A 26,097-nucleotide genomic window follows, 5' to 3' on the forward strand; every position below is an offset into this window, starting at 1 on the left:
TGCAACACTTTATGCTTCCTTTTTCATTTTTTTTCTTACTCTTCAAAAAAGACTTCCAATCCTTTATTTTTGCCGATGTAGTTAAAAAAAGATGCTGTAGTTTGGAGGAGAACTAAAAACAGTCTGATTGATGGAGCAGATGCAGCTTTCAACAAAGTAATGTAATATGTTGTGTCATCGCTGCACCGTGAAGGAACTAAATGAGACATGGAGCCTTTGGTCCGGTGATCAACCAGTACTCAAGTTCAGGGGGGATGAGGGGGGATGGCTTCCCCCCTGAAATAAAAACGGTCTAAATCATCCCCCCCTGAAATAAAAACGGTCTAAATCATCCCCCCCTGAAATAAAAACGGTCCAAATCATCCCCCCCTGAAATAAAAACGGTCCAAATCATCCCCCCCTGAAATAAAAACGGTCCAAATCATCCCCCCCTGAAATAAAAACGGTCCAAATCATCCCCCCCTGAAATAAAAACGGTCCAAATCATCCCCCCCTGAAATAAAAACGGTCCAAATCATCCCCCCCTGAAATAAAAACGGTCCAAATCATCCCCCCCTGAAATAAAAACGATCCAAATCATCCCCCCCCCCTGAAATAAAAACGGTCCAAATCATCCCCCCTGTAAAACTGCCATCCCTCCTTTCCATCCCTTATGTCATTTCATCAATGAATGTGGTTTTACTGCTATTTCAACATTTAGAGTCATCACCAGAAAAATAACACCAGAAAAATAACTTATTTGACAATTTTCACCTGTTTCAAGTAAATTTTCACTTGAAATAAGTAGAAAAATCTGCCAGTGGGACAAGATTTATCTTCTAATTACAAGCAAAAAAAATCTTGTTCCACTGGCAGATTTTTCTACTTATTTTAAGTGAAAATCTACTTGAAACAGGTGAAAATTGTTGTTTTTTTTCCAGTGATGAGTCTTGTTTTAAGTGTAATGAGATTTTTTTTACTAAAATGAGACATTTTAACTAGAAATAAGACAAATATTCTTGTTAAGATTGTGAGTTTTTGCAGTGATCCATGTTACTTATCCTGTGAAGGACAGAGTCATATTGATAAGTTCAGAAAAGTGTTTTTTATTGTTGTGTTTTGATGTATTTGATGTAAGTCCAGTGGATATTTCAAGCTTAGAGAAGGCTGCATTTAACTGCTGCTATGTCATTCCTGCAGTATTTCTGCAGCTGTTTTGGTCACTGCTATTATTTGTAATATATTATATTATTTGTAATCAGCACAAATTATCTGTCTCCATATGATCAAATCCACCATCCCCCCTGATTTATTTTTACAACTCGAGTACTGATAATAACCTTGCTTCATAACGTGTAAGGTTTTTTATGACTGCTCTTATCTGTACCTCATTGAATAGATTTTTGGTTTTAACATGATCTCTTTCAAAGCTCATGTACACTTGGACCTGCAGACCATGTTGCAGCATCAACACCTGCTGGTTATGGAGCTGTTCTTGTTTCTCTCATTGAAATGTTGTTCTCTTTGTGTGGTTTAGGTGATCTACACCTCTTTTGGAGGCTCGTCCAAAGGGCTGCACTTTAACAACGTGATTGTGGGTCTAGTTCTGCTGACCAGAGGGCGGGATGAGGAGAAGGCCAAATGTAAGTAGCTCTGCACCAGCTGACAGGAAGTGTCTGTTATTTATGTGTGCGTGCGTGCGTTGCAGGATATATACATATATATATCTATATCTCAGAAAGGGCAGGTAGCAGAGCTCAGGTAAGATCCAGGTTCTCAGGTAAGAGGTCCAGGTAAGAGCTCAGGTGAGAGCTCCAGGTTCTCCGGCAGGAGGACGACCCCACCAAGTGGCCAGAGATGTCATTTCTCAAAATACATAATTACCTTGAGTCTCTGATCTATTACTGACATTAGCTGCACAGGTACTTTATTTATCTATGTGAATTAACTGACTAGCATTAAACATTACTATCAACTATTTACATCATTATTAGGTATTATGTACAAACCAGCATCCTTCAAAGTGCTTAACGACAAGCCAATAGTTGGACTTTGTTTGTGATGTTTGATGCTCTGTTCTTCCAGCCAGTCATCACATTTCACCACCATGAATTCAGCATCAAGTTTGCTTTTGATGAGTTCTATTTCATTTCATTTTATTTTTATTTATTCCGATCATGGAAATATGCAAACAAAAAAAACAAACAAGTAAAATGACAATTTTTCAATTTTTCCTGTCCCCACCCCCGTTCATCCCGTTGCTGCTTCCACCTGCCTGCTGTGCTGCTGCCGTCCCTGACCCACCAGTCTGGCCTTCGGCAGGAGGGTTCCCCCTTATGATCCAGGTCCTGGTCCAGGTTTCTACCCCCTTATGATCCAGGTCCTGGTCCAGGTTTCTACCCCCTTATGATCCAGGTCCTGGTCCAGGTTTCTACCCCCTTATGATCCAGGTCCTGGTCCAGGTTTCTTCCTCCTAAAGGGGAGTTTTTCTTGCCACTGTTTGGCTTAAGGTTTTTCTCCCACTATGGGAGTTTTTACCTGCCATTGTTTATGTAATAACTGCTCGGGGGTCATGTTCTGGGTATGGGTCTCTGGAAAGCGTCTAGAGACAACTTTTGTTGTATTAGACGCTATATAAATAAAATTGAAAATTAAATGAATAATTAAATTAAAAATCAAAGATAGATTGTCTGTCTCCATATGCATATATTATAAATTTTGACTATTCCATCCATACATTGCTATTTTTTTCTCTTTAAATTTCTTTTTAAACTGAAATATGTTTATACAGCCCTTTAAATCATAATGTAATGAATTCCATAACTTAATTCAACAACAACTCATCTGCTTTAATTCAATTTTCAATTCAATTCAATTTTATATAGCGTCTAATACAACAGATGTTGTCTCTAGACGCTTTCCAGAGATCCAGAACATGAACATAAACATAAACATAAACCCCCGAGCAATTATTACATAAACTAGGGCAGGTAAAAACTCCCATAGTGGAAGAAAAGCCTTAAGCCAAACAGTGGCAAGGAAAAACTCCCCTTTAGGAGGAAGAAACCTGGACCAGGACCTGGATCATAAGGGGGGACCCTCCTGCTGGAGACCAGACTGGGGGGGTCAGGGACGTCAGCAGCACAGCAGGCAGGTGGAAGCAGCAACGGGATGATCAGAGGTCGGGGGGGGGGGGCGGCGTCAGCAGCACACAGCAGACATCCACACAGGCAGGTGGAAGCAGCAACGGGATGACCGGGGATGGGGGGGGGGGGGGGGGGCGGGAACACAGGCCAGAACGCAGCTCCTGAGGCTCCGGCCTGCAAACATGCACAAAAGAGAAAAAAAGGGGGGCCGGCACAAGAAACTACAGGAGCGATGGACAAAAATGATAGCTATGAGATATTTATAATAAATAAAAATGGTAATGGAGAAGAGAGGCAGGGAAAAGGAGAGGAGAAGAAGGGTGAGAGGCACCGCCCGGTGGATCATGTCGGTCCCCCCTGCAGCATAAGCCTATAGCAGCATATCTACCACCAAGCTATATTTGAGACTAACTATTATAGTTTTGTTCTATAGCTGCAACTATGACTACTGACTCTAACACACCAGAGTTAAAGTTGTCCGGGCAAGTAGATGTTTAAAATAAAATTTTCTACGACTATCTTCATTATTTGGACTGAAAGTAAACATGTATTGTAAGTTTTCTGGTAATGCTTTACATTTAGCTGTTACATGATTGTGAGTGTCTGTAACTTAACCAACTCATCGAGTTTCAGTTAATCTTGATTCAGTAAATAATCTACAGGTATTGATGATGGGTTTGTGTTAAAAGCTGGATGCATTTGTGTCCACAGACCTGTTCAGCCTGTTTGCCAGTGACCTGGGTGGATATGCTGCAAGGGAAGACGTGGAGGCCGTTCTGCAGGTCCTGGATGGAGAAGTCCCCGCCTCCCTCAAGAAGTGCTTCACTGAGGTCAGTAAGAGCAGGAGGACACTCCAAACCTCCTAGTCACGCATGTCTGGAGTCACGATGTCCAGTAAACTGGAGAATAAGGACTTTCACCCTTCCCTTTCAACCTTCACCCATGCTGACATCTTTTCATCTCACCCAGTTGTCTTCATCTTCCTTTAAGGTTTTTGTCACATGCTCATTAAATAGCTGCTGTCACTCCATGTGGCTTTACAGGGAGTTATTGTTGTAAATATTAGAATTCATAAGCAGCTTTCTAGGCACAACCAGCAGCAAACAACTCCAGGAAATACACTAAAGTCAAGTATTCATACGCTTTTCACTGAGGGAAAGATTCTAATGTTGGATGCACTTCCTGCAATCTCTCTTTATGCGTTTATGAATATACAGGATTGTCTCAGAAAATCAGAATATTGTGATTTTCTGTAATGCAATTACAAAAACAAAAATGTCCTCCATTCTGGATTCATTACAAATCAACTGAAATATTGCAAGCCTTTTATTATTTTAATATTGCTGATCATGGCTTACAGCTTAAGAAAACTCAAATATCCTATCTCAAAAAATTAGAATATTCTGGGAATCTTAATCTTAAACTGTAAACCATAATCAGCAATATTAAAATAATAAAAGGCTTGCAATATTTCAGTTGATTTGTAATGAATCCAGAATGTATGACATTTTTGTTTTTTTAATTGCATTACAGAAAATAAAGAACTTTATCACAATATTGTAATTTTCTGAGACGGTCCTGTACTTGCTGACTTCTAAACTACAACAGTATCATTTCAAGTTGGGGCTTTAATAAGGTATTATTGAACTGAGTAAGTATTGTACATTTAATATTCTAAAACTGACAGCAATTTGTACTAAGAATACTCTACTGTTGGAATACTTTACAACATTTAGATATTATATTCATTATTATGCTAAAATTCTATCAAGATTTAAGATTCTTGTCATTCAGTAATACGTCAGATGAAGTGCAGAACACAATTCATTATTGCACAGGTGCAAAACACAGATAAAGAGCTTTAAAAAAAACTATGTTAAAAATAATCCAAATATGTTCTGCAGTACCAGGAGGGAGAACAGGCTCCCAAAATGGCATGTATCAATACATTTGCATCTTATGACAGTAATACAAGGTATTATATCAGTGTTTTATAGTATAAGTCCTTTATTACGTTGTAGTTTAACCGCAGTTTTAGATTTTTTAGTTTATTTTTCCAAGTGGTTAGTCTAGTTTGTAGGTAAATCAATATCTGTCCAGGAGAGACCTTTGTTGGAATGATGATGGTCATATTCAGCTGCAGCCGTTGATCCGGTTGGCCAGTAATGGAGGGACTTTCTTTGACATGAGTGATGTCTTTTAAGACCGTGTCCTACAATAAACAGCAGGTAACATTGATCAGATGTATTTACGGTTTACACAGTGCTGTGCACGTTTGTCTGCTTGCTAAAGTCTCTTCAGCTCCCACTTGATCTTTTGATGAGGTGTTTACTTTGAAATGTCGTGTAAACCTGAGGTGGAAGTAAGAACCGACTGTGAGACGAGTTGAAAAAGCAGCGGCCGTGTATCAGAGATTCTCCAAACTGCAGCTTCTTAAGATGTGATTGAATGATTCAAGCGTCATTCTGATGTTATTGTCAATTACATTTCAGCAAATCATGTCATTTGTAGCACAGTGTCTTCTTCTTAAGAGATAAAACACATGTGGTTATACCCAGTACTCAAGTTGTAAAAACAGGACAGATAATTTGTGCTGATTACAAATAATATATTACAAATAATAGCAGTGACCAAAACACCTGCAGAAATACTGCAGGAATGACATAGCAGCAGTTAACGCAGCACAACGTAACTTTCAGCTTTTCTGAGTTTGGCGGCATCTTTTGGACAAAAGCGGTAGTGCTTTACCAGAAAGAACACTACGTTTCCCATGAGCACCAGCGCGTACTGCCAGAAAACTCCTGTCCCGTCGCTGCATTTGTTTTGAGAGAAGACGGGACGCTTTTCTGTTTCACCAAGTGAACAGACGGAACGCAAAAAAAAAAGATGTTAAACTGCTGGACCAGCTTCTGCGGAGCTGCGCTCTAAGCCCCGCCCATTTTCGTCTCCACTACGAATCGGGACGGAGGGGGAAGTGACGTATCCCGTAAAGCAGTCAAAGCCGTAAAAATGTGTAGTTTTTTAGTGTGGCAGGGTTCCTACCATGCTCCTCAAAGTTACATAGTGCCAGTGAAGGAGATACAGACCCCTCAGACCATGACAGAGGTTCATTAAACCTGTTGGAAGTTGTTGTTCCATCACAATGATGATGATGAAATATTAGATTAAGGTGGAAAAGTTACATAGTGTCGCTTTAAATGCAGCCTTCTGTAAGCTTAAAATATCCACTGGGCTTACATCAAATACATCAAAACACAACAATAAAAAACACTTTTCTGAACTTATCAATATGACTCTGTCCTTCACAGGATAAGTTAAATGGATCACTGCAAAAACTCCCAATCTTAACAAGAATATTTGTCTTATTTCTAGTTAAAATGTCTCTTTTTAGTAAAAAAATCTCATTACACTTAAAACAAGACTCATCACTGGAAAAAACAAAAATTTTCACCTGTTTTCAAGTAAATTTTCACTTGAAATAAGTAGAAAAATCTGCCAGTGGAACAAGATTTTTTTGCTTGTAATAAGAAGATAAATCTTGTTCCACTGGCAGTTTTTTCTACTTATTTCAAGTGGAAATTTACTTGAAACAGGTGAAAATTGTCAAATAAGTTATTTTTCTGGTGTTATTTTTCTGGTGATGACTCTAAATGTTGAAATAGCAGTAAAACCACATCCATTGATGAAATGACATAAGGGATGGAAAGGAGGGATGGCAGTTTTACAGGGGGGATGATTTGGACCGTTTTTATTTCAGGGGGGGATGATTTGGACCGTTTTTATTTCAGGGGGGGATGATTTGGACCGTTTTTATTTCAGGGGGGATGATTTGGACCGTTTTTATTTCAGGGGGGGATGATTTGGACCGTTTTTATTTCAGGGGGGATGATTTGGACCGTTTTTATTTCAGGGGGGGATGATTTGGACCGTTTTTATTTCAGGGGGGGATGATTTGGACCGTTTTTATTTCAGAGGGGGAAGATTTGGACCGTTTTTATTTCAGGGGGGGTTGCCGTCCCCCCTCATCCCCTCTCATCCCCCCTCATCCCCCCTCATCCCCCCTCAACTCCAGTACTGGTTTTACCAGGGACTGGTGCTGTTCTGTGGCCACAAACTTATTTATTCTTTTATGCTTGTGCAGGGTGACAAAGTGAACTACGAGCGCTTCAGGAACTGGCTCCTGCAGAACAAGGAGGCGTTCACTTTGTCCCGCTGGCTGCTGTCAGGAGGCGTGTGTGTGACGCTCACGGACGACAGCGACACCCCCACGTTCTACCAGACCCTCGCTGGAGTCACACACTGTAAGTTCCTGCAAAAACACACTCCCAATCCTCGCACTCGCACCGTCTCCACATCTCTAACCACAGATGGAAACTTTAAATATCCTGATTAAATTGTACTTACTAAACCACAAATACCTGGAAGAAGAAAACAGACGGACAGACATTTGTCTAATGGTGAACAGATTCATGAAAGGAGTGTAGCACCCTATAATGTAATAATTTCACCCTATAATGTAATAATTTCACCCTATAATGTAATAATTTCACCCTATAATGTAATAATTTCACCCTATAATGTAATAATTTCACCCTATAATGTAATAATTTCCTGAAAATGTAATAACGCCTGAAAATGTAATAAAATTTGCACTTAACTCAATCGAAAATGTAATAAAACCCAATAATGTAATACCTTATTACATTATTGGGAATTTATTACATGGTACTAAAGTCTGCAATTTAACCCAATAGTCATTCTGGTGTTTCAAATCCAGTGTATATAACATTCTTAGATACTTAAAACACAAAATGTAGAACTCTGGACTGAAAATGAACATATATATTACATTATTTGTCAAGTATTACATTATCAGTTTTGGAAGAAAAAAAAAGACCCACCTGAAAATGTAATAAATTCCCAATAATGTAATAAGGTATTACATTATCGGTAACAATGTTATTACAATATCAGTCAGGATATTTTATTACATTATTGGTCAAGTTATTACATTATTGGATTTTATTACATTTTTGATTGAGTTGAGTGCAAATTTTATTACATTTTCAGGAAATTATTACATAATAGGAGCTACAAGGATCTGTGTAGTAACTGTCATATTAGGTCACATGAGCACTTCATGTAATCCTCTATGATCACATTATTCAAGAGTGGCCCAACGTACGTTTCTTTTCAATAAATGTGGGTGTTTTATTTCTTACAGTCATTGTTTGGGAATTGTACAACTTATTCAAATGTTTCACATTTAAACTACTGTCCCAAAGGTTCGATGTGCATGAAAGTTTTCAAGGTGAAATCATTTACAATATTGGATTTCATTGAGAGTGGCTAAACACTGCTAGAAAAAACTGACAAGAGGCCTGGGAAGAGCTGTACCAAACACCGATGTAACGATCGTCTGGACATGAAGACTTTATGAGCCTTTAAAAAAAGAATGTGGTTGTTTAAGTCAACAAAAAGAAAATAGAGAGAAAGGAGGGTCTTAATTTAGTTTATGATTTACCTCTAAGAATTCCCTTTGATAGCTCAGTGAAATGAAGACTACCCCGTCTGTAAGGACGCCATAGTTTCTTCATGGTAAAGGGGAATTTTCTTTTCTTTGTTTGTTTTTCCCACCAATGATAAGTGCTTTCTCAGAAAACGTTGAGTTTTTTCTCTGTTGAAGTCACCCAGTGATTACTTTTTTGTTTTTCAATTACTGTAAACTCTCTTTACTACGGAAGAGTATGAGGGCCATGCAGGACAAAAAATATTTGAGAGGAAAGATTTGTTTTATTATGCACTTCGAGAAAAAAGTCGAAATGTCGAGAATAACGTGGAAAACTAATTTCAAGAAAAAAGTCGAAATCTCGCTTTTTTTCTCAACATTTCAACTGTATTCACGAAATTTTGATTTTTTTCTCGAAGTGCATAATGAAAAAAAAAATCTTCCCCTCTCAAATGTTTTTTCTTCTGCATGGCCCTGATATTCTTCCGTACTTTACCCATCAGGGCTTGTTGCCGAAATTTCTTACCAAAATATTAAAATGTACTTATTTCCAGCCAAAGGCATAGCACCTTAGATAGCAGTTTGCAAGCTACACATTTCTGCACAAACAAGCCATTGGTGAGCTTCTTTTTTAAAGGGCCCGAACACTTACAGTGCGAAGGCCCTATTGTATCTGTAGGAATTGTTATTCTTCTGACTAAATTAGGGCCTTTTTCCCTAAACGTGCCCCAAAAGTCACCAAATTTTGCACCAAGTCAGGCCTGGTGGAAAAATTTGATATTTAATGGTTTGCATTAATGGGCGTGGCAAAATAGCTCAACAGCGCCCCCTAGAAAACTTTGTGCCTCAAGGCCCGCGATACGGTTTGACGTACATGCACGAAAATCGGTACACACCTGTATCATGCCGTAAGTTAAAGAAAAGTCTCTTGACGCCATGGCCGAAACCCAACAGGAAGTTGGCCATTTTGAATTAATCGTGTCATTTTGGCGCAATTTATGCCATTCCTTCGGCAGTTAATATGGCCCTAACCGTAACGTGCACCCAGATATGTTATACATCAAAATGTGCGTCTCCATCCTGCGACACCACGCATTACTTTTCTCTTTCAAAAGTGTTACCGTGGCGACGCGAGACGCCAAAAAGCGCGCCCCCCCTTCATGTGATTGGTCCATATTTGATAGTTCCCCAAAAGTCACCAAATTTTGCACCAAGCCAGGCCTGGCGATAAATTTGATATTTAATGGTTTGCATTAATGCGCGTGGCAAAATGGCTCAACAGCGCCCCCTAGAAAACTTTTCACTGCCATAACTTTTGAATGGTTTGATATAGAGAGTCGTCGGTGGTGTCATTGGACTCGGTATTGAGTCCTTGACCTTCGTTGGCCTGAATTAGCCCCGCCCCTTCTTCTGATTGGTTGTCCCTATTTTCTGCTATAACTTTTCAATAGTTTGACATAGGAAGTCGTGGGTGGTGTCATTTCTGATATGCTTATGGGGGACGGTGGCCGTGAGTGCGAGGGCCCGCTCATCGCTGCTTGCAGCTTTAATTGAACCTTGGTGTTTCAGGGAGTTGTGTTGTAGTTTATATACTGTATTGTGATTTCTATAATTAGTACTCGTGGTTATTGCCAGGTTTTATGGCTACACATGATTTGAAGACTTGCATCAAGGTAGATTGGTTTATTTAAAGATGCTGACCAAGTAAATATAGGCCGGCTTTATTTTGCCAATTAAGGGCAGAGGGATGGAAAGAAGCGCTCTCGTCCAGTAAACCTGGGTACCGCCTTTAATCTGCTGATCCTCTTAACGTTGTGTTTCTGCATGTGAGAGAGAGTGACTGACACAATCCAGTCATGACTCCTTGCAGAAGTTGAGCTTGGAGTCATGGCAGAGCTTAACGAAGCAAATCATCTCCTAACTTCCCGTGTTGTGATGCAGCGTGATAGGAGTAGGAACCGTGGGGACTACCAGCTTGAGTTCAGGATGACATAGTTCTGCGTGAGGAGAGGTTATGATGCTCCATGCTGGTTGTGGCAGCTCCTCTCTAAGGATGTTCCCTGGATGATGGTATGGTATCTCTGCTGCCAGGCTGACAGAGTTGCACCTCTAGGTGGGTATCGCAGCCACATTCTGCAGGTATAAACCTTGTGAACTATCGATTACTGCAAACCTTTTTCAGAAGATTCATGCTGTTCTTATTTGTGATGACGTTTCACCTGACATTTGCAATTGACCTTATGTTTGTATGTTTCATTAAGTTCTCCAGTGGCTTTTTCTTTACACGGTTATCGGCCTGAATATCCTGTGCTTTTATTTCCAGCCTAGTTGTGTATCCTTGCCATGATACCGATATAAGTGTTGTTTTTTTTTAGATTTGTGGTTCCAGGGTGAATCAGACTCTGGAGATGTTCTGGTGTCTTTAGTCCAGGTGGAAGAAGTTCAAGTCAGCAGCTTCATACGTCTTAATGCATTTAAGAGATCAGTACTTGATTATTTGATGAAGAATTAAAAACTTGCGTGGCCCTCAGATGGATGAGAGATGTGCAGGACAGGGTCGATTGTTTCATACATCTGCAATTAGAACATCATAGATTTATTCATATGTTACTGTTTAACTTGTTCTGTGCTTTTGAAGGAAGTCTTCTTCTTGTGTTTTAAAGATATTTTCCTCCAACTGAGCATTGCCACTGTAAGGTTTCTGCTCCTTATCATGGCCCATATCCCTTAATCATTTATCAGTTATTTAGTTTCTTCTTCCATGCCGTCTACACACAGCCTTGATAGATGAAGCTGAAGCTGCAGAGCTTCCTGTGGAACTGTAGGTTCCAGTAAATAGGAACTGTGGTCGTCTGTCCCTGTCAGTCCAAGGCGTCGGGACTGCAGGGAGCTGAAGCCAGATGGAGAGGGGAAGCCACCCTTTTTATTTATTTATTTATTTATTTATTTATTTATTTATTTATTTAAAAGGGACAACGCACATTAATTGACATGAGCACTTGAGTCCATCATGTAAATGTGCCAGATTTAGCCATACAGGCTAATTTACATCTGCAGTCCCTGGCAGGTTGATGGCATGTATAAAAAACATTGAAAAAGGACACACTAAAACACAGAGTACAAACAATTAGTAAAACCATGACACTCCGAATAATGACAAACAACATAAATGAAGAACAAGAGCAAGCAAACACATTAGCTCACACAAACGCACATAAGCACAAACAGGTAGTAAAAACAACTAGAAAATTTCTGGAAATTTTGATATGGGCATGCCCTACCGCCCATTCGTCCCCTCTCCCTGCTTTGGTTTGGGGCTGTAGTGGTTGTGTTCGGGGCGGTTTTATGTCAGTTTGAGGTGTTGACGGTTGTATTTCATTCATTCCTGTGCTCCCAATAGTTAATAATGGGGTGAGAAAAGTAATGTCCATCGAGTCACGATGGAGACGCATCCAACGATGTATGCCATGTATGGGTACACATTCCGGTTCAGGCTACGTTAACGGATAGGTTTTTTTTTCACCATGGTAAAAAAACCCATCCGAATGAATGGGGCCATTTGGCATGGATTTTGACATAAAATGTCCTTAAATCCCAGCTTCATGAAATTTGAATATATTGAAGTCCACAGCGTGCCGAGTCGGGGAACATTGGTATGATGTCTCTACGATAACCTGTTGCCTAGCAACAAGCGTCCAAAGTCAAACGGAAAAAAATAAATAAATGAACGGTCCTTTAGTGCAAATCGGGCCGAGTGTTTGAAAGTTTGAACGATGTCTCTACGATAAAGTTCGGCCGAGCAATAAGCGTCCGAATTTTCGCCTTTTTTTTTTGCTTTTTGGCATCTAGAGTTGCCACGGTAACACTTTTGACTGAGAAAAGTAATGCCCATCGAGGCACGATGGAGACGCATCCAACGATGTATGCCATGCCTGGGTGCACATTACGGTTCGGGCCGTATTAACGGACGAAAAAAAGTGCGGAATAATAATAAGAAAAGGGGAACCTTTTCTGTATACCATTATATCGCCTTCATTTTCATGTTTTTCTTCATTTTTTCGGACGTGTTTTATTTTCTGGGGAATTTTTTTTCCACATCAGAGCGGGGTCATGCTGTACACCCGCTGGTGTGACGTGGGACTTTTGCGACTTTAGCTTGTTAGCAAAATGCTAGCAACATTGCCTTTTGGGCCATTCTGGACGATTGCAATATGGTCATGCCACTACTTGGCATGCCCATAATGACCTGATTATACCAGATCATGACAGCATGTTTGATTATCCAGTAACCACTGTGTTGTGTTTTTAGAGAAGGAATAAAGAGATGTGATGTTAGTTGTATGGGTTTAGTGTTCCAGGTACGAGCTGCTCGATAGGAAAAGGCTGACGGCCACAAGGCACTTTTTCTATGTGCAGTTTTACATTCTCCTCTGATGGCGTCTTTTCTCCAGAGTTAAGCTTCACCGCTAACTTGTACCCGTCATGCTTGCACCTGACTTGAGCTAGTGAGCAGCCGTGGGTGAACCGGCCTCTCAGCATCATTTAACCCCCTGATATGAAGCAGCTTCCTCCAGGGCACGTCCATGTTTTCACTCCTGTCATGTGTGTGGTTCCATGGCCATGGCTAGCTGCCTAATCCCATTACCTTAAAGTGTGGATTATCTTGTTGAGAGGGAGACGTTGGTTCATTGACCCCGGCGGAGCATCATGTAGTAGTTTAGGATCCTATCTTTGTCTGATCCGAATCACATCATCATGAGTAGAGTCAGTTCCCGCTCCCTCCAGTCACCGTTACATAACCTTTTTTTTTTTTTTTTTTTTTTTTTTTTAACTTTGTCCATACCATACCGTGACCATAATGGTTATTGTCACTCTTGTTTCCATTGGTGTTCTAATTAAGAGAAACCATACTTGTTGTCTCACCTTTTTAAATGGGCTTTTAGCTGATTCCTTTTAGTGTTTAAAAGCTTGTTTAAACTAGCTGTTCTTATTGTTTTAACCCAGGTCTTATGCTCTTATGGATTTAAGTTGTTCTTATGTTTGTTTTAGCAGGTCTTGCATTCTAGACCTACTTTTAGGATGTTATGTTACACTTTTAAACTCTTTTAGCGTGTATTTTAACCTCATAGCCTTCTTATCCTGCTTTCTAGTAGCTTTTAGCTCCAGTGACTACGTTTACATGCAGTCAAAATTGGGGTTATGCTAATATTCCGGTTACTGAAACATTGGGAATATTCCGTTTCCATGGTAATTGATCATTCGTGATATGTGGATCAAACCAGCGACGTGCAGAGAACGTGATGACGCAATTCTCGTCTGTGGGGAAGTGTGACCAGAGTAGATGGATGGAAGGAGGCAGACTCAGAAGCAATGTTAAAATGTTCAAGATTGATTTATTTTTTTCCCAAAAAATACTTAAAGTAAGCAACATGTGCCCATGGCTGCACACTGGTCTCTCTTCCCCCCGCCGCAGACAGCAGCTGGTTAAGTAGGCCCTTCTATCAGGCTGTACCACTCCAAAGGTGACTCCACTCTCCTCCCTGGAATCAACTGAGCCATCCAACCACAATCACCACCAAACACACAATAGCTTCGGCCATGGTAACCGATACCTTTTCAACCATGCCAAAAATAATCAAAATCAATAAGAAAACAAATCCCAAAATGTACCTCCCCCCATACATGGTTCAACCCAGTGACATCACTAATGATGTCACCAGGGTATAAATACAGGAAGTGTTTGCACTTTTCCCTCCTTTTGACACTGGAACCTGGTGGGTGTGGTAAGTAACATAATCAACCTCATGATAAATGAAAAAACTGAACAAATAAACTACTTTAAACTTAACAATACTTTTCTGTATTATTTTAAGTGCAATAATTGAGAACACAAACAAACCCGGGGTGCTATGTGCCTGCATGGCATGAAAGAATGATAAACCTATAACCAAACAAACAAGCACGGTTGAATTTGGATGGACTAAGATAGTAGACTGACATGGTGACAAATGGTGTGCTCTCACCCACTTTGTCACACCGTCATTTCTGCTTCTTCTTCCTGGATCCAAATTCAAAACAAATGCTGCTTCGTGCAACTTTTCTCTCACCTTCTTGTAAATCTTCTATCCCGGTACTTTGTACCGTCTACAAATGCAGAAATGTTCATATCCTTCATTCCATTTATGAAGTGATTAGTCTCCTCCTGGTCTTGGTTTCTCCGTGTTTAGAAGAACTTCCTGGACTCAAAAGACCAGGATTCCTTGTGAACAGAGCATGTGCAGAAAACAAATTCCTGTTCCGTTTGATGGGGATATTCCGTTTGGTGTTTACATGACCCAATATTCAGGTTTTAAAAGGAGTAACCCAGTTCTGGTTATTCAAGGGGTTATTGGTGTTTACATGGCCGTGCAAATTCAGGTTATTGCCAATATTGGGGTTTTAAAAGGGTTATTTATGCATGGAAACACAGTCATTGTTATACTTTTAGAATGATTTCAATCATAGAGATCAAAGATCACAGTTTATTTTAGACGGGACAATACATATTAATGAACACACATTAAGCAGTGTAAATACACCGGGTTTCAGCAGAAATCCTAGTTTCCACCCCCAGTCCGCACAGAAAACATAAAAACTATTCAGTCAAAAAAAATACAATCAAACAAGGGAACAAACATAAAACATACATAATAGCAAAATAGATTTAGCAGCATTTAAAAGCAGTATGGATTGTACAGTATCTAAAGTGACATGAGTTTAAAGTGACTTGAGCAAAAAAATGCATATTACAATAAGGAAATAATGAACATTTAACTACAGCAGTTTAAGCTGGTTGTGAGTGATGACAGTGTTGTTCCTCCAATAGCCAGGATTTAAAATGTTTGGTGAAAGAGGTCAGAGTGGGAAGTTCACGTATCGTTGGTGTTGCATTCCAGGAGTGAGAGGGACGAACCAAAAAACACTGGACTAAAAGCCCTTTTTCTAAAAGGAACTATCCAGTCGCCTCTAACACCAGCTCTGGTTAGGAATGGGTGATATTTTACCGTTCACGATAAACCGTCAAAACAATTCCCCACGGTAAGAATTTGTCATCTCGCGGTAAAAACGATACATTCCCGTTGATGACGTTTTTCTGTAAAGCTGATTTATAGTTCTGCGTTAAATCACTGATAGGATTTTATTTTCAGTGAACTTTTATTCATTTGTCCTGTTTCTTTATTTATCAGGTTGTATTTTTTTTCTACTTTGTGATTTTATAATCTAGGAAAACTTGAAGGACAATGGTACTTTAGCTGTTTGCACTGTTATCCCACTGTTTAAGCCATACAGTTTGAATAAATGTTGAATCTGTTCTTACATTTAAAACTTGTTTCATTTGAGTCATTACAGTTTTGCAGTACAGGTGGACTCATTTAATTGGTTTTTATTAATTAAATTTAATTGGTGTATTTTAGTAGCATTTAGTATTCTTTTAGAGCAGTGATTTGGGGGCTCCAAAGACTGAATGTGGTGATAGATTTATAGTTACAAAGATGGAGTTGAATTGGTATTTTTTTTCGTCGTCATTTTTATCGTTTATCGTAAATGCCAGAAATGATCTTGATACATTTTTTAGTCCATACCGCCCATCCCTAGCTCTGGTTCATCTGTTTGAGTTTCTCTTCACACATTCTTGTAGTGGGGGTGGAGCCTGGCCGTGAAAGATCAAAATAGCATCATTACATTTTACAATGTTGTCCCAGTTTAAGCGCTCGTGCTTTTTTAACGTCTGACAGCGATGGTGTATTCTGGGTTTTCCTAAAGCTTTGGAAAGCAGCTGCATCCTTGGAGGGGGAAGGAACAGCAGGGAAAGTGGGGCCACATCCCCGTGTCTTGACTGTTTCTCTGTGTTCTGCTCCAACAGTGGAGGAGTCCGACATCATCGACTTGGAGAAGCGCTACTGGCTCCTGAAAGCTCAGTCCAGAACCGGCCGCTTTGACCTGGAAACTTTCGTCCCGCTGGTCTCTCCTCCCATCCACGCCTCGCTGAGCGAAGGTGAGGCCGTCCCGGTGACGTTGCTCACTCATCTCTGCTAAGTACTGGGGATGAGGGGGGATGAGGGGGGATGGCACCCCCCCCCCCCTGAAATAAAAACGGTCCAAATCATCCCCCCCTGAAATAAAAACGGTCCAAATCATCCCCCCCTGAAATAAAAACGGTCCAAATCATCCCCCCCTGAAATAAAAACGGTCCAAATCATCCCCCCCTGAAATAAAAACGGTCCAAATCATCCCCCCCTGAAATAAAAACGGTCCAAATCATCCCCCCCTGAAATAAAAACGGTCCAAATCATCCCCCCCTGAAATAAAAACGGTCCAAATCATCCCCCCCTGAAATAAAAACGGTCCAAATCATCCCCCCTGTAAAACTGCCATCCCTCCTTTCCATCCCTTATGTCATTTCATCAATGAATGTGGTTTTACTGCTATTTCAACATTTAGAGTCATCACCAGAAAAATAACTTATTTGACAATTTTCACCTGTTTCAGGTAAATTTTCCACTTGAAATAAGTAGGAAAATCTGCCAGTGGGACAAGATTTATCTTCTTATTACAAGCAAAACAATCTTGTTCCACTTACAGATTTTTCTACTTATTTCAAGTGAAAATCTACTTGAAACAGGTGAAAATTGTTGTTTTTTCCAGTGATGAGTCTTGTTTTAAGTGTAATGAGAATTTTTTTTACTAAAATGAGACATTTTAACTAGAAATAAGACAAATATTCTTGTTAACATTGAGTTTTTGCAGTGATCCATGTTACTTATCCTGTGAAGGACAGAGTCATATTGATAAGTTCAGAAAAGTGTTTTTTATTGTTGTGTTTTGATGTATTTGATGTAAGCCCAGTGAATATTTAAAGCTTACAGAAGGCTGCATTTAACTGCTGCTATGTCATTCCTGCAGTATTTCTGCAGCTGTTTTGGTCACTGCTATTATTTGTAATATATTATATTATTTGAAATCAGCACAAATTATCTGTCTCATATGATCAAATCCACCATCCCCCCTGATTTATTTTTTACAAGTAATGTCTCTGCTCATGTTTTAATGGCTTCACCAGTGAAAATCACGTCCATGGGCTCACTCCTTGTATCTGTCGTCTCTGTTATTTTGCATAGCAGGTTTGTTTCATGCCTTTGATGAGAATCGGGACAATCACATCGACTTTAAAGAGATCTCCTGTGGACTGTCAGCGTGCTGCCGGGGGCCCATCGCCGAGAGACAGAAATGTAAGCCATGTTGAGGTGTTTAAGTCTCACACACTTCACATCCTCATACTTCTTATCTTAAGAAGCACAGAGTTCTTCTTTGAGGCTGTTAGTCTGAAGCTTAAATTCAAGTTAGAAAGTGGAAATGTGTTTTTGGAAATGAAGATTGAGGTTGAGTGCAGCCACAATAGTTGTTGTTGTGGAGATTTAGGCCCAATCCCAATACACCCCCTACTTTCTACCACTAGCCCTCCCTCACTACCACTACCCCTAAAAATGAAGGGACACATTTTAGAGCACTTGAAATCTTCCCAGGGTCCTGTCCCAATACTCTCACTACTCCTACTTTCATCACCACCACTAATCAGGAAGCTGAGACCAAAAGCTGTTTTAATTTCAGCTGTAGTGCTGTTAATATGACACTTTATTAAGTTTTAACATCTTTTCAGGCGTAAAAGTAACCGTTAAGATCCCCAACCTGGGCTCAGTTTATCCAAATAACGCCTGTTAAGAAATTTGACCTGATTTTTTCGGAGATGAGAACAGCCTGCCGGCTCGAGAGCAGCAGCAGCAGCAGCCGGAGAACAGACGTGATCGCCAGCTCAACCTGCGCCGCCGTCCCGGGGAGAAACCTGCAGCTCTGTGGAGAATTACTGCTGGCTGAAATAAATGATTTAGGAAGATAAATGTTGGTTTAATAGATCAAATCTAACAGTTGTAGCTACGCCTTTCGGGATTTTTTGCCTGCCGGCTCCGGAGCTGATTTATGGTTCCGTGTTAAACCAACACAGAGCCTACGGCGTAGGGTACGGCGTACGGGGCGCGTCGCCGCGTAACCTACGCCGTAGGCTCTGTGTTGGTGTAACACGGAACCATAAATCAGCCTTTATTCTGGCGTGATCTTCGGCAAACGGGCAGACTAGTGATTATGTACATTCACTGAGTGAATATTATGAAAGTAAAATATATATTTCTCGCTAGAAAGGTAATCAAAATGCATTTTTATGCAGAAACTAACTCAAAATATTGATTTTATTCATTAAAAAATAAGTGTTTTGTTTTTTGATTCAGTCCGCAAATGACAACGAAAAGCATTCTGGGAAATTTTTCTGGCCCTAGATCAGCTAGTCAGCATCGGAAATCCCTCGGTCTGTAGGGACAGATTCATAGCCACTACACTAGTTTTCTCCACTACCCCTAGGTGGAAAGAGGAATTGGAACACCACTACCTTCACGGGAACGCACAAAATGTAGGGGTAGGGCTGAAAAGTAGTGGGAGTGGGAGTATTGGGACAGGGCCTTACACTGGAGCTTGAACATACTAGAAACTACAAACAGACAGAGCAGCATGATGCATCAACGCTGCGCCTCAAAGCCCTGTATTTACTTCACACTCTTTCACCGCCAGTTTGCTTCAAAGTGTTCGATGTGGACCGGGATGGGATTCTGTCTCGAGATGAACTCCATGAAATGGTTGTGGCCTTGCTGGAGGTGTGGAAGGACAATCGCACAGACACACTTCCTGTAAGTAACACACAACACACGCGTGTAGGATCCTAGTACCAGTGTGAGAAAACCTACAACATGCCCCATATCTAAGGTGTAAAAGTAAACGCATGACAGCGGGCCTCAGGCTTTGGTCATTGGACGGACACCGTGTTGGCGAACCTTCCGCTCAACCAGGAACATCGTAGATCTGGTGTGTGTTCACATTACTGGAAAAAAGTACCTGCTGTAAAATGTGACCTGATCAGCTGATGTGAACAATAGAGAGTCTGCATTGACGTCACTTCCCCACTGGACCAGCCCCCTTACTCACTGAGTGGTAAAAACAGCTGCAACTAGTGGAGAAGACGGGATAACAGCTGATTATCAGCTTAAATTAAAGTCAGTTGGACTTAACAGTGACCCGTACAGTTACCCCAAGAACCAGTGGTCCATGGACATTAATATTTGGTACAGTTACCAAGAACCAGTGGTCCATGGACATTAATATTTGGTACAGTTACCAAGAACCAGTGGTTCATGGACATTAATATTTGGTACAGTTACCAAGAACCAGTGGTCCATGGACATTAATATTTGGTACAGTTACCCCAAGAACCAGTGGTCCATGGACATTAATATTTGGTACAGTTACCAAGAACCAGTGGTCCATGGACATTAATATTTGGTACAGTTACCAAGAACCAGTGGTCCATGGACATTAATATTTGGTACAGTTACCCCAAGAACCAGTGGTCCATGGACATTAATATTTGGTACAGTTACCAAGAACCAGTGGTCCATGGATATTAATATTTGGTACAGTTACCAAGAACCAGTGGTCCATGGACATTAATATTTGGTACAGTTACCAAGAACCAGTGGTCCATGGACATTAATATTTGGTACAGTTACCCCAAGAACCAGTGGTCCATGGACATTAATATTTGGTACAGTTACCAAGAACCAGTGGTCCATGGACATTAATATTTGGTACAGTTACCAAGAACCAGTGGTCCATGGACATTAATATTTGGTACAGTTACCAAGAACCAGTGGTCCATGGACATTAATATTTGGTACAGTTACCAAGAACCAGTGGTCCATGGACATTAATATTTGGTACAGTTACCAAGAACCAGTGGTCCATGGACATTAATATTTGGTACAGTTACCAAGAACCAGTGGTCCATGGACATTAATATTTGGTACAGTTACCCCAAGAACCAGTGGTCCATGGACATTAATATTTGGTACAGTTACCAAGAACCAGTGGTCCATGGACATTAATATTTGGTACAGTTACCAAGAACCAGTGGTCCATGGACATTAATATTTGGTACAGTTACCAAGAACCAGTGGTCCATGGACATTAATATTTGGTACAGTTACCAAGAACCAGTGGTTCATGGACATTAATATTTGGTACAGTTACCAAGAACCAGTGGTCCATGGACATTAATATTTGGTACAGTTACCAAGAACCAGTGGTCCATGGACATTAATATTTGGTACAGTTACCAAGAACCAGTGGTTCATGGACATTAATATTTGGTACAGTTACCAAGAACCAGTGGTCCATGGACATTAATATTTGGTACAGTTACCCCAAGAACCAGTGGTCCATGGACATTAATATTTGGTACAGTTACCAAGAACCAGTGGTCCATGGACATTAATATTTGGTACAGTTACCAAGAACCAGTGGTCCATGGACATTAATATTTGGTACAGTTACCCCAAGAACCAGTGGTCCATGGACATTAATATTTGGTACAGTTACCAAGAACCAGTGGTCCATGGATATTAATATTTGGTACAGTTACCAAGAACCAGTGGTCCATGGACATTAATATTTGGTACAGTTACCAAGAACCAGTGGTCCATGGACATTAATATTTGGTACAGTTACCCCAAGAACCAGTGGTCCATGGACATTAATATTTGGTACAGTTACCAAGAACCAGTGGTCCATGGACATTAATATTTGGTACAGTTACCAAGAACCAGTGGTCCATGGACATTAATATTTGGTACAGTTACCAAGAACCAGTGGTCCATGGACATTAATATTTGGTACAGTTACCAAGAACCAGTGGTCCATGGACATTAATATTTGGTACAGTTACCAAGAACCAGTGGTCCATGGACATTAATATTTGGTACAGTTACCAAGAACCAGTGGTTCATGGACATTAATATTTGGTACAGTTACCAAGAACCAGTGGTCCATGGACATTAATATTTGGTACAGTTACCCCAAGAACCAGTGGTCCATGGACATTAATATTTGGTACAGTTACCAAGAACCAGTGGTCCATGGACATTAATATTTGGTACAGTTACCAAGAACCAGTGGTCCATGGACATTAATATTTGGTACAGTTACCCCAAGAACCAGTGGTCCATGGACATTAATATTTGGTACAGTTACCAAGAACCGGTGGTCCATGGATATTAATATTTGGTACAGTTACCAAGAACCAGTGGTCCATGGACATTAATATTTGGTACAGTTACCAAGAACCAGTGGTCCATGGACATTAATATTTGGTACAGTTACCCCAAGAACCAGTGGTCCATGGACATTAATATTTGGTACAGTTACCAAGAACCAGTGGTCCATGGACATTAATATTTGGTACAGTTACCAAGAACCAGTGGTCCATGGACATTAATATTTGGTACAGTTACCAAGAACCAGTGGTCCATGGACATTAATATTTGGTACAGTTACCAAGAACCAGTGGTCCATGGACATTAATATTTGGTACAGTTACCAAGAACCAGTGGTCCATGGACATTAATATTTGGTACAGTTACCAAGAACCAGTGGTCCATGGACATTAATATTTGGTACAGTTACCCCAAGAACCAGTGGTCCATGGACATTAATATTTGGTACAGTTACCAAGAACCAGTGGTCCATGGACATTAATATTTGGTACAGTTACCAAGAACCAGTGGTCCATGGACATTAATATTTGGTACAGTTACCAAGAACCAGTGGTCCATGGACATTAATATTTGGTACAGTTACCAAGAACCAGTGGTTCATGGACATTAATATTTGGTACAGTTACCCCAAGAACCAGTGGTCCATGGACATTAATATTTGGTACAGTTACCAAGAACCAGTGGTCCATGGATATTAATATTTGGTACAGTTACCAAGAACCAGTGGTCCATGGACATTAATATTTGGTACAGTTACCCCAAGAACCAGTGGTCCATGGACATTAATATTTGGTACAGTTACCAAGAACCAGTGGTCCATGGATATTAATATTTGGTACAGTTACCAAGAACCAGTGGTCCATGGACATTAATATTTGGTACAGTTACCAAGAACCAGTGGTCCATGGACATTAATATTTGGTACAGTTACCCCAAGAACCAGTGGTCCATGGACATTAATATTTGGTACAGTTACCAAGAACCAGTGGTCCATGGACATTAATATTTGGTACAGTTACCAAGAACCAGTGGTCCATGGACATTAATATTTGGTACAGTTACCAAGAACCAGTGGTCCATGGACATTAATATTTGGTACAGTTACCAAGAACCAGTGGTCCATGGACATTAATATTTGGTACAGTTACCCCAAGAACCAGTGGTCCATGGACATTAATATTTGGTACAGTTACCAAGAACCAGTGGTCCATGGATATTAATATTTGGTACAGTTACCAAGAACCAGTGGTCCATGGACATTAATATTTGGTACAGTTACCAAGAACCAGTGATCCATGGACATTAATATTTGGCCACCAATCCAGTTTCCTGATATTTATATGTACTTAATTTCTACGCCGGGGAAATACACGAAGCAAAGCTTGAAGGCTTACAAAAGTCTTGACACTTGGTCCGACTTCAAGGCAGGATTTGTTGTAGAAATTAAAGTGATGAGGACACCGAACTTTATGATTTGACCATTTAACGTTAGCGACCCAAAAATCCAACATTACCTGATACAAAATGGGAAATCCACGTTTCACTGGAATCCAGTTGTTTCTGTGAATTGCAGCGATCCATTTGTCTCTCTTAAGCTTATTTTTCATCAGTCTGTAAAACGATAACTCTGATTTCTTGCTAAATCTATGAGTACAGTCGATCACACAACAGCTCTTTCCCATTTTAGATGTTTTCCAGTTGCTCAAACTGAAAGTTTACGCTGCCACTCAGTCTTTCTGACACTCAGTCTTTCTGACACTCAGTCTTTCTGACACTCAGTCTTTCTGTCACTCAGTCTTTCTGACACTCAGTGGTTTAACCCGCTGTGAAGTTGCATCTGTGACGTCATGCACATTCCCTCTATACCTCACAAGAAAGAGGTTACTGAAGACATTTGATCAAAAGTAGCTGCTTCTTCCAAGGCTGGAGATGCATGTGAAGATGTATCCACACATCCATCTGTCCAGTCAGTGACCTGGCTACTCTCCTGGATGATCAGGAAGCTTCAGGTGGAATTAATTAATGCAGCATGTCTTAAACAGCTCAACAAAGTGCTTTACAGGTCAGCGGAAAGAGAACTGAATATAAATGATGCGAATCAGAGCATAAGCATGCTCGTATTTTCCTGTCCCAGTCCAGAGTCAGTAGGCAGCATTTAGCTCTAACTGCCAACCATCTCCATCTAACTTTCATTGAGATAAAGAAAAAGTCAGTTCCCAAAGTTTCTTCAGTTCACTTAGGCAGTGAATTGGAACCTTGATATTTTATAAGCAAATGTATTTGAAGATTGTCTGCAAAGCAATGAAAAGACAGACCTTTTCCTTAAAACTGACCTCAAAGGAAGCATGCACAAAGAAAACACCTGGAGGCCCAGAGTGGATCCTTGCTCTTCCCCACAAGAAAGAAGATAAAAATCCATGGATGTGTGCAGCAAAGCACCTGAACCCTGCAGGCCCACGCACGGCTCAACATGACACAAAACAATGGAATATTGACTATCAAAAGCAGCAGTCAAATCTAAAAGCACTGAAGAAAGGAGAGTTAACTGAATCAACAGTTAAAAGACCATTTTTTGTATTCATTGTTTATTCCAATATGAAGTAACCACTGATATTTTTACAGAATGTGTTAATTCCTACTCATTTGATGTTTCCTTGCAGGAGCTGCAGAGCAGCGTGTCAGACATAGTTGAGGAAATCCTGACCATGCACGACACCACCAAGGTGAGACACGCCTCTCAAATCTCCTAAACCCACGACAAGAACCAGCAGCGTTTACTCGCTTCATCAACCAGAATAAATACCACTAAAACGCTGCAAACACCTTCAACCTGGCAACACAGAAGGGAGCAGGAGTCTATTCATTATTAAACAAGCTTGTATAAATGTCGTACTTGATTAATCCTCGAAAGTAACTTGTATAAAATGTAACTAAAATAAAATCAGGCCATTATTGGAGTACATTTTACAATAAAGTTGTAGATTGCAGTCCGCCTGATTATATCTGTCTAGATCGGGCGCTAAAGAGCCCCGCTCTAGTGGCTCCTGGAGCTTTTTCAAAAATGTTTGACCTTTTTTTTAAATTTTTTTCTTCTTTTTTATTTTTTTCTTCTTTTTTTCCTTTTTTCTCTTTTTCTTGCTTTTTCTTTTCCTTTTTAACATTTCGACTTTTTTCTCGACATTTCAACTTTTTTTTCTCGACATTTCACCTTTCGCCATTTGCTTTCATTCTAAGACTTTTCATTTTTTGCGGCTCCAGACATATTTGTTTTTTGTGTTTTTGGTCCAATCTTTCAACATTTTGGGTTGCCGACCCCTGGTCTAAACTAAAAAAGGCAAGTTTCTGAGCTTTTCCTTTTTTATCTTTTTTTCTTCCTTTTTCCTTTCCTTTTTAATCTCGACATTTCGACTTTTTTCTCGAAATTACAACTTTTTTCTTGACATTTCGACTTTTTTCTCAACATTTCGACTTTTTTCTGAACATTTCGACTTTTTTCTCGACATTTCGACCTTTCGCTATTTGCCTTCATTCTAAGACTTCATTTTTTGCGGCTCCAGACATATTTGTTTTTTGTGTTTTTGGTCCGATATGGCTCTTTCAACATTTTGGGTTGCCGACCGCTGGTCTAAACTAAAAAAGACAAGTTTCTGAGCCCAAACACCATCCTCTGCGTGAATCTGGACGGATTATTTTGGTGAATTTGAACAAACAAACACATGTATGCTTTTATTACACATTTAAGATTCCATTAAAACATAGTATTTCATCATGAACCCACAGAGCTCATTTTCTGTGTTGAACAGCCAATGAGAGTGAGAAATGAAACTGATCTCAGCTGATCTCCATGACGATGAGATCAAGCCTGTGTTTGAGCCAGACTATCAGCTACTCAGAGACGCTTTCAAATCAGAGAAGCTGCTCTTAAAATAGAGTAGATTTACAAATCAAATCTCTTGCTCATGTGTGCTATTCTCCAGCTTGATTGTCATATCTAACAGTGATGTGTCTGCAGCAGGAACAGTAGGATCACAATTGTGTTCCCTTTATTCTTTCTAGACCAGGGGTTGGCAATCCAAAATGTTGAAAGAGCCAAAAACCAAAAAACGCAAAAAACAAATATGTATGGAGCCGCAAAAAATGAAAAGTCTTGTATAAGCCTTAGAGTGAAGGCAACACATGCTGCATGTTTCTATATTGGTTAGAACTGGGGGAAGATTTCTTTTTTCATTATGCACTTTGAGAAAAAAGTTCAAATTTCGAGAAAAAAGTCAAA

The 26,097-nt window shown here is 40.1% G+C and overlaps 1 protein-coding gene across 5 annotated transcripts in view; it reads left to right on the forward strand.

Annotated features, from left to right (window-relative positions):
• The window catches only part of usp32 (ubiquitin specific peptidase 32), a 122,317-nt gene that overhangs the window by 49,210 nt on the left and 47,010 nt on the right, over positions 1-26,097 (forward strand). For 2 of the 5 annotated variants that reach the window (XM_061718657.1, XM_061718659.1), the window contains exons 3-9: positions 1,517-1,622; positions 3,837-3,955; positions 7,267-7,426; positions 16,538-16,669; positions 17,793-17,903; positions 19,291-19,406; positions 24,485-24,547. In XM_061718657.1, the coding sequence (XP_061574641.1) occupies positions 1,517-1,622; positions 3,837-3,955; positions 7,267-7,426; positions 16,538-16,669; positions 17,793-17,903; positions 19,291-19,406; positions 24,485-24,547 (807 nt within the window). Of the gene's footprint in view, positions 1-1,516; positions 1,623-3,836; positions 3,956-7,266; positions 7,427-10,483; positions 10,748-16,537; positions 16,670-17,792; positions 17,904-19,290; positions 19,407-24,484; positions 24,548-26,097 lie in introns of those variants that run through there. The other 3 variants (XM_061718658.1, XM_061718661.1, XM_061718660.1) reach the window with 2 other exon arrangements.

The sequence above is a fragment of the Cololabis saira genome, chromosome 4 (assembly GCF_033807715.1).
Source record: "Cololabis saira isolate AMF1-May2022 chromosome 4, fColSai1.1, whole genome shotgun sequence".
NCBI classification, from domain to species: domain Eukaryota; kingdom Metazoa; phylum Chordata; class Actinopteri; order Beloniformes; family Belonidae; genus Cololabis; species Cololabis saira.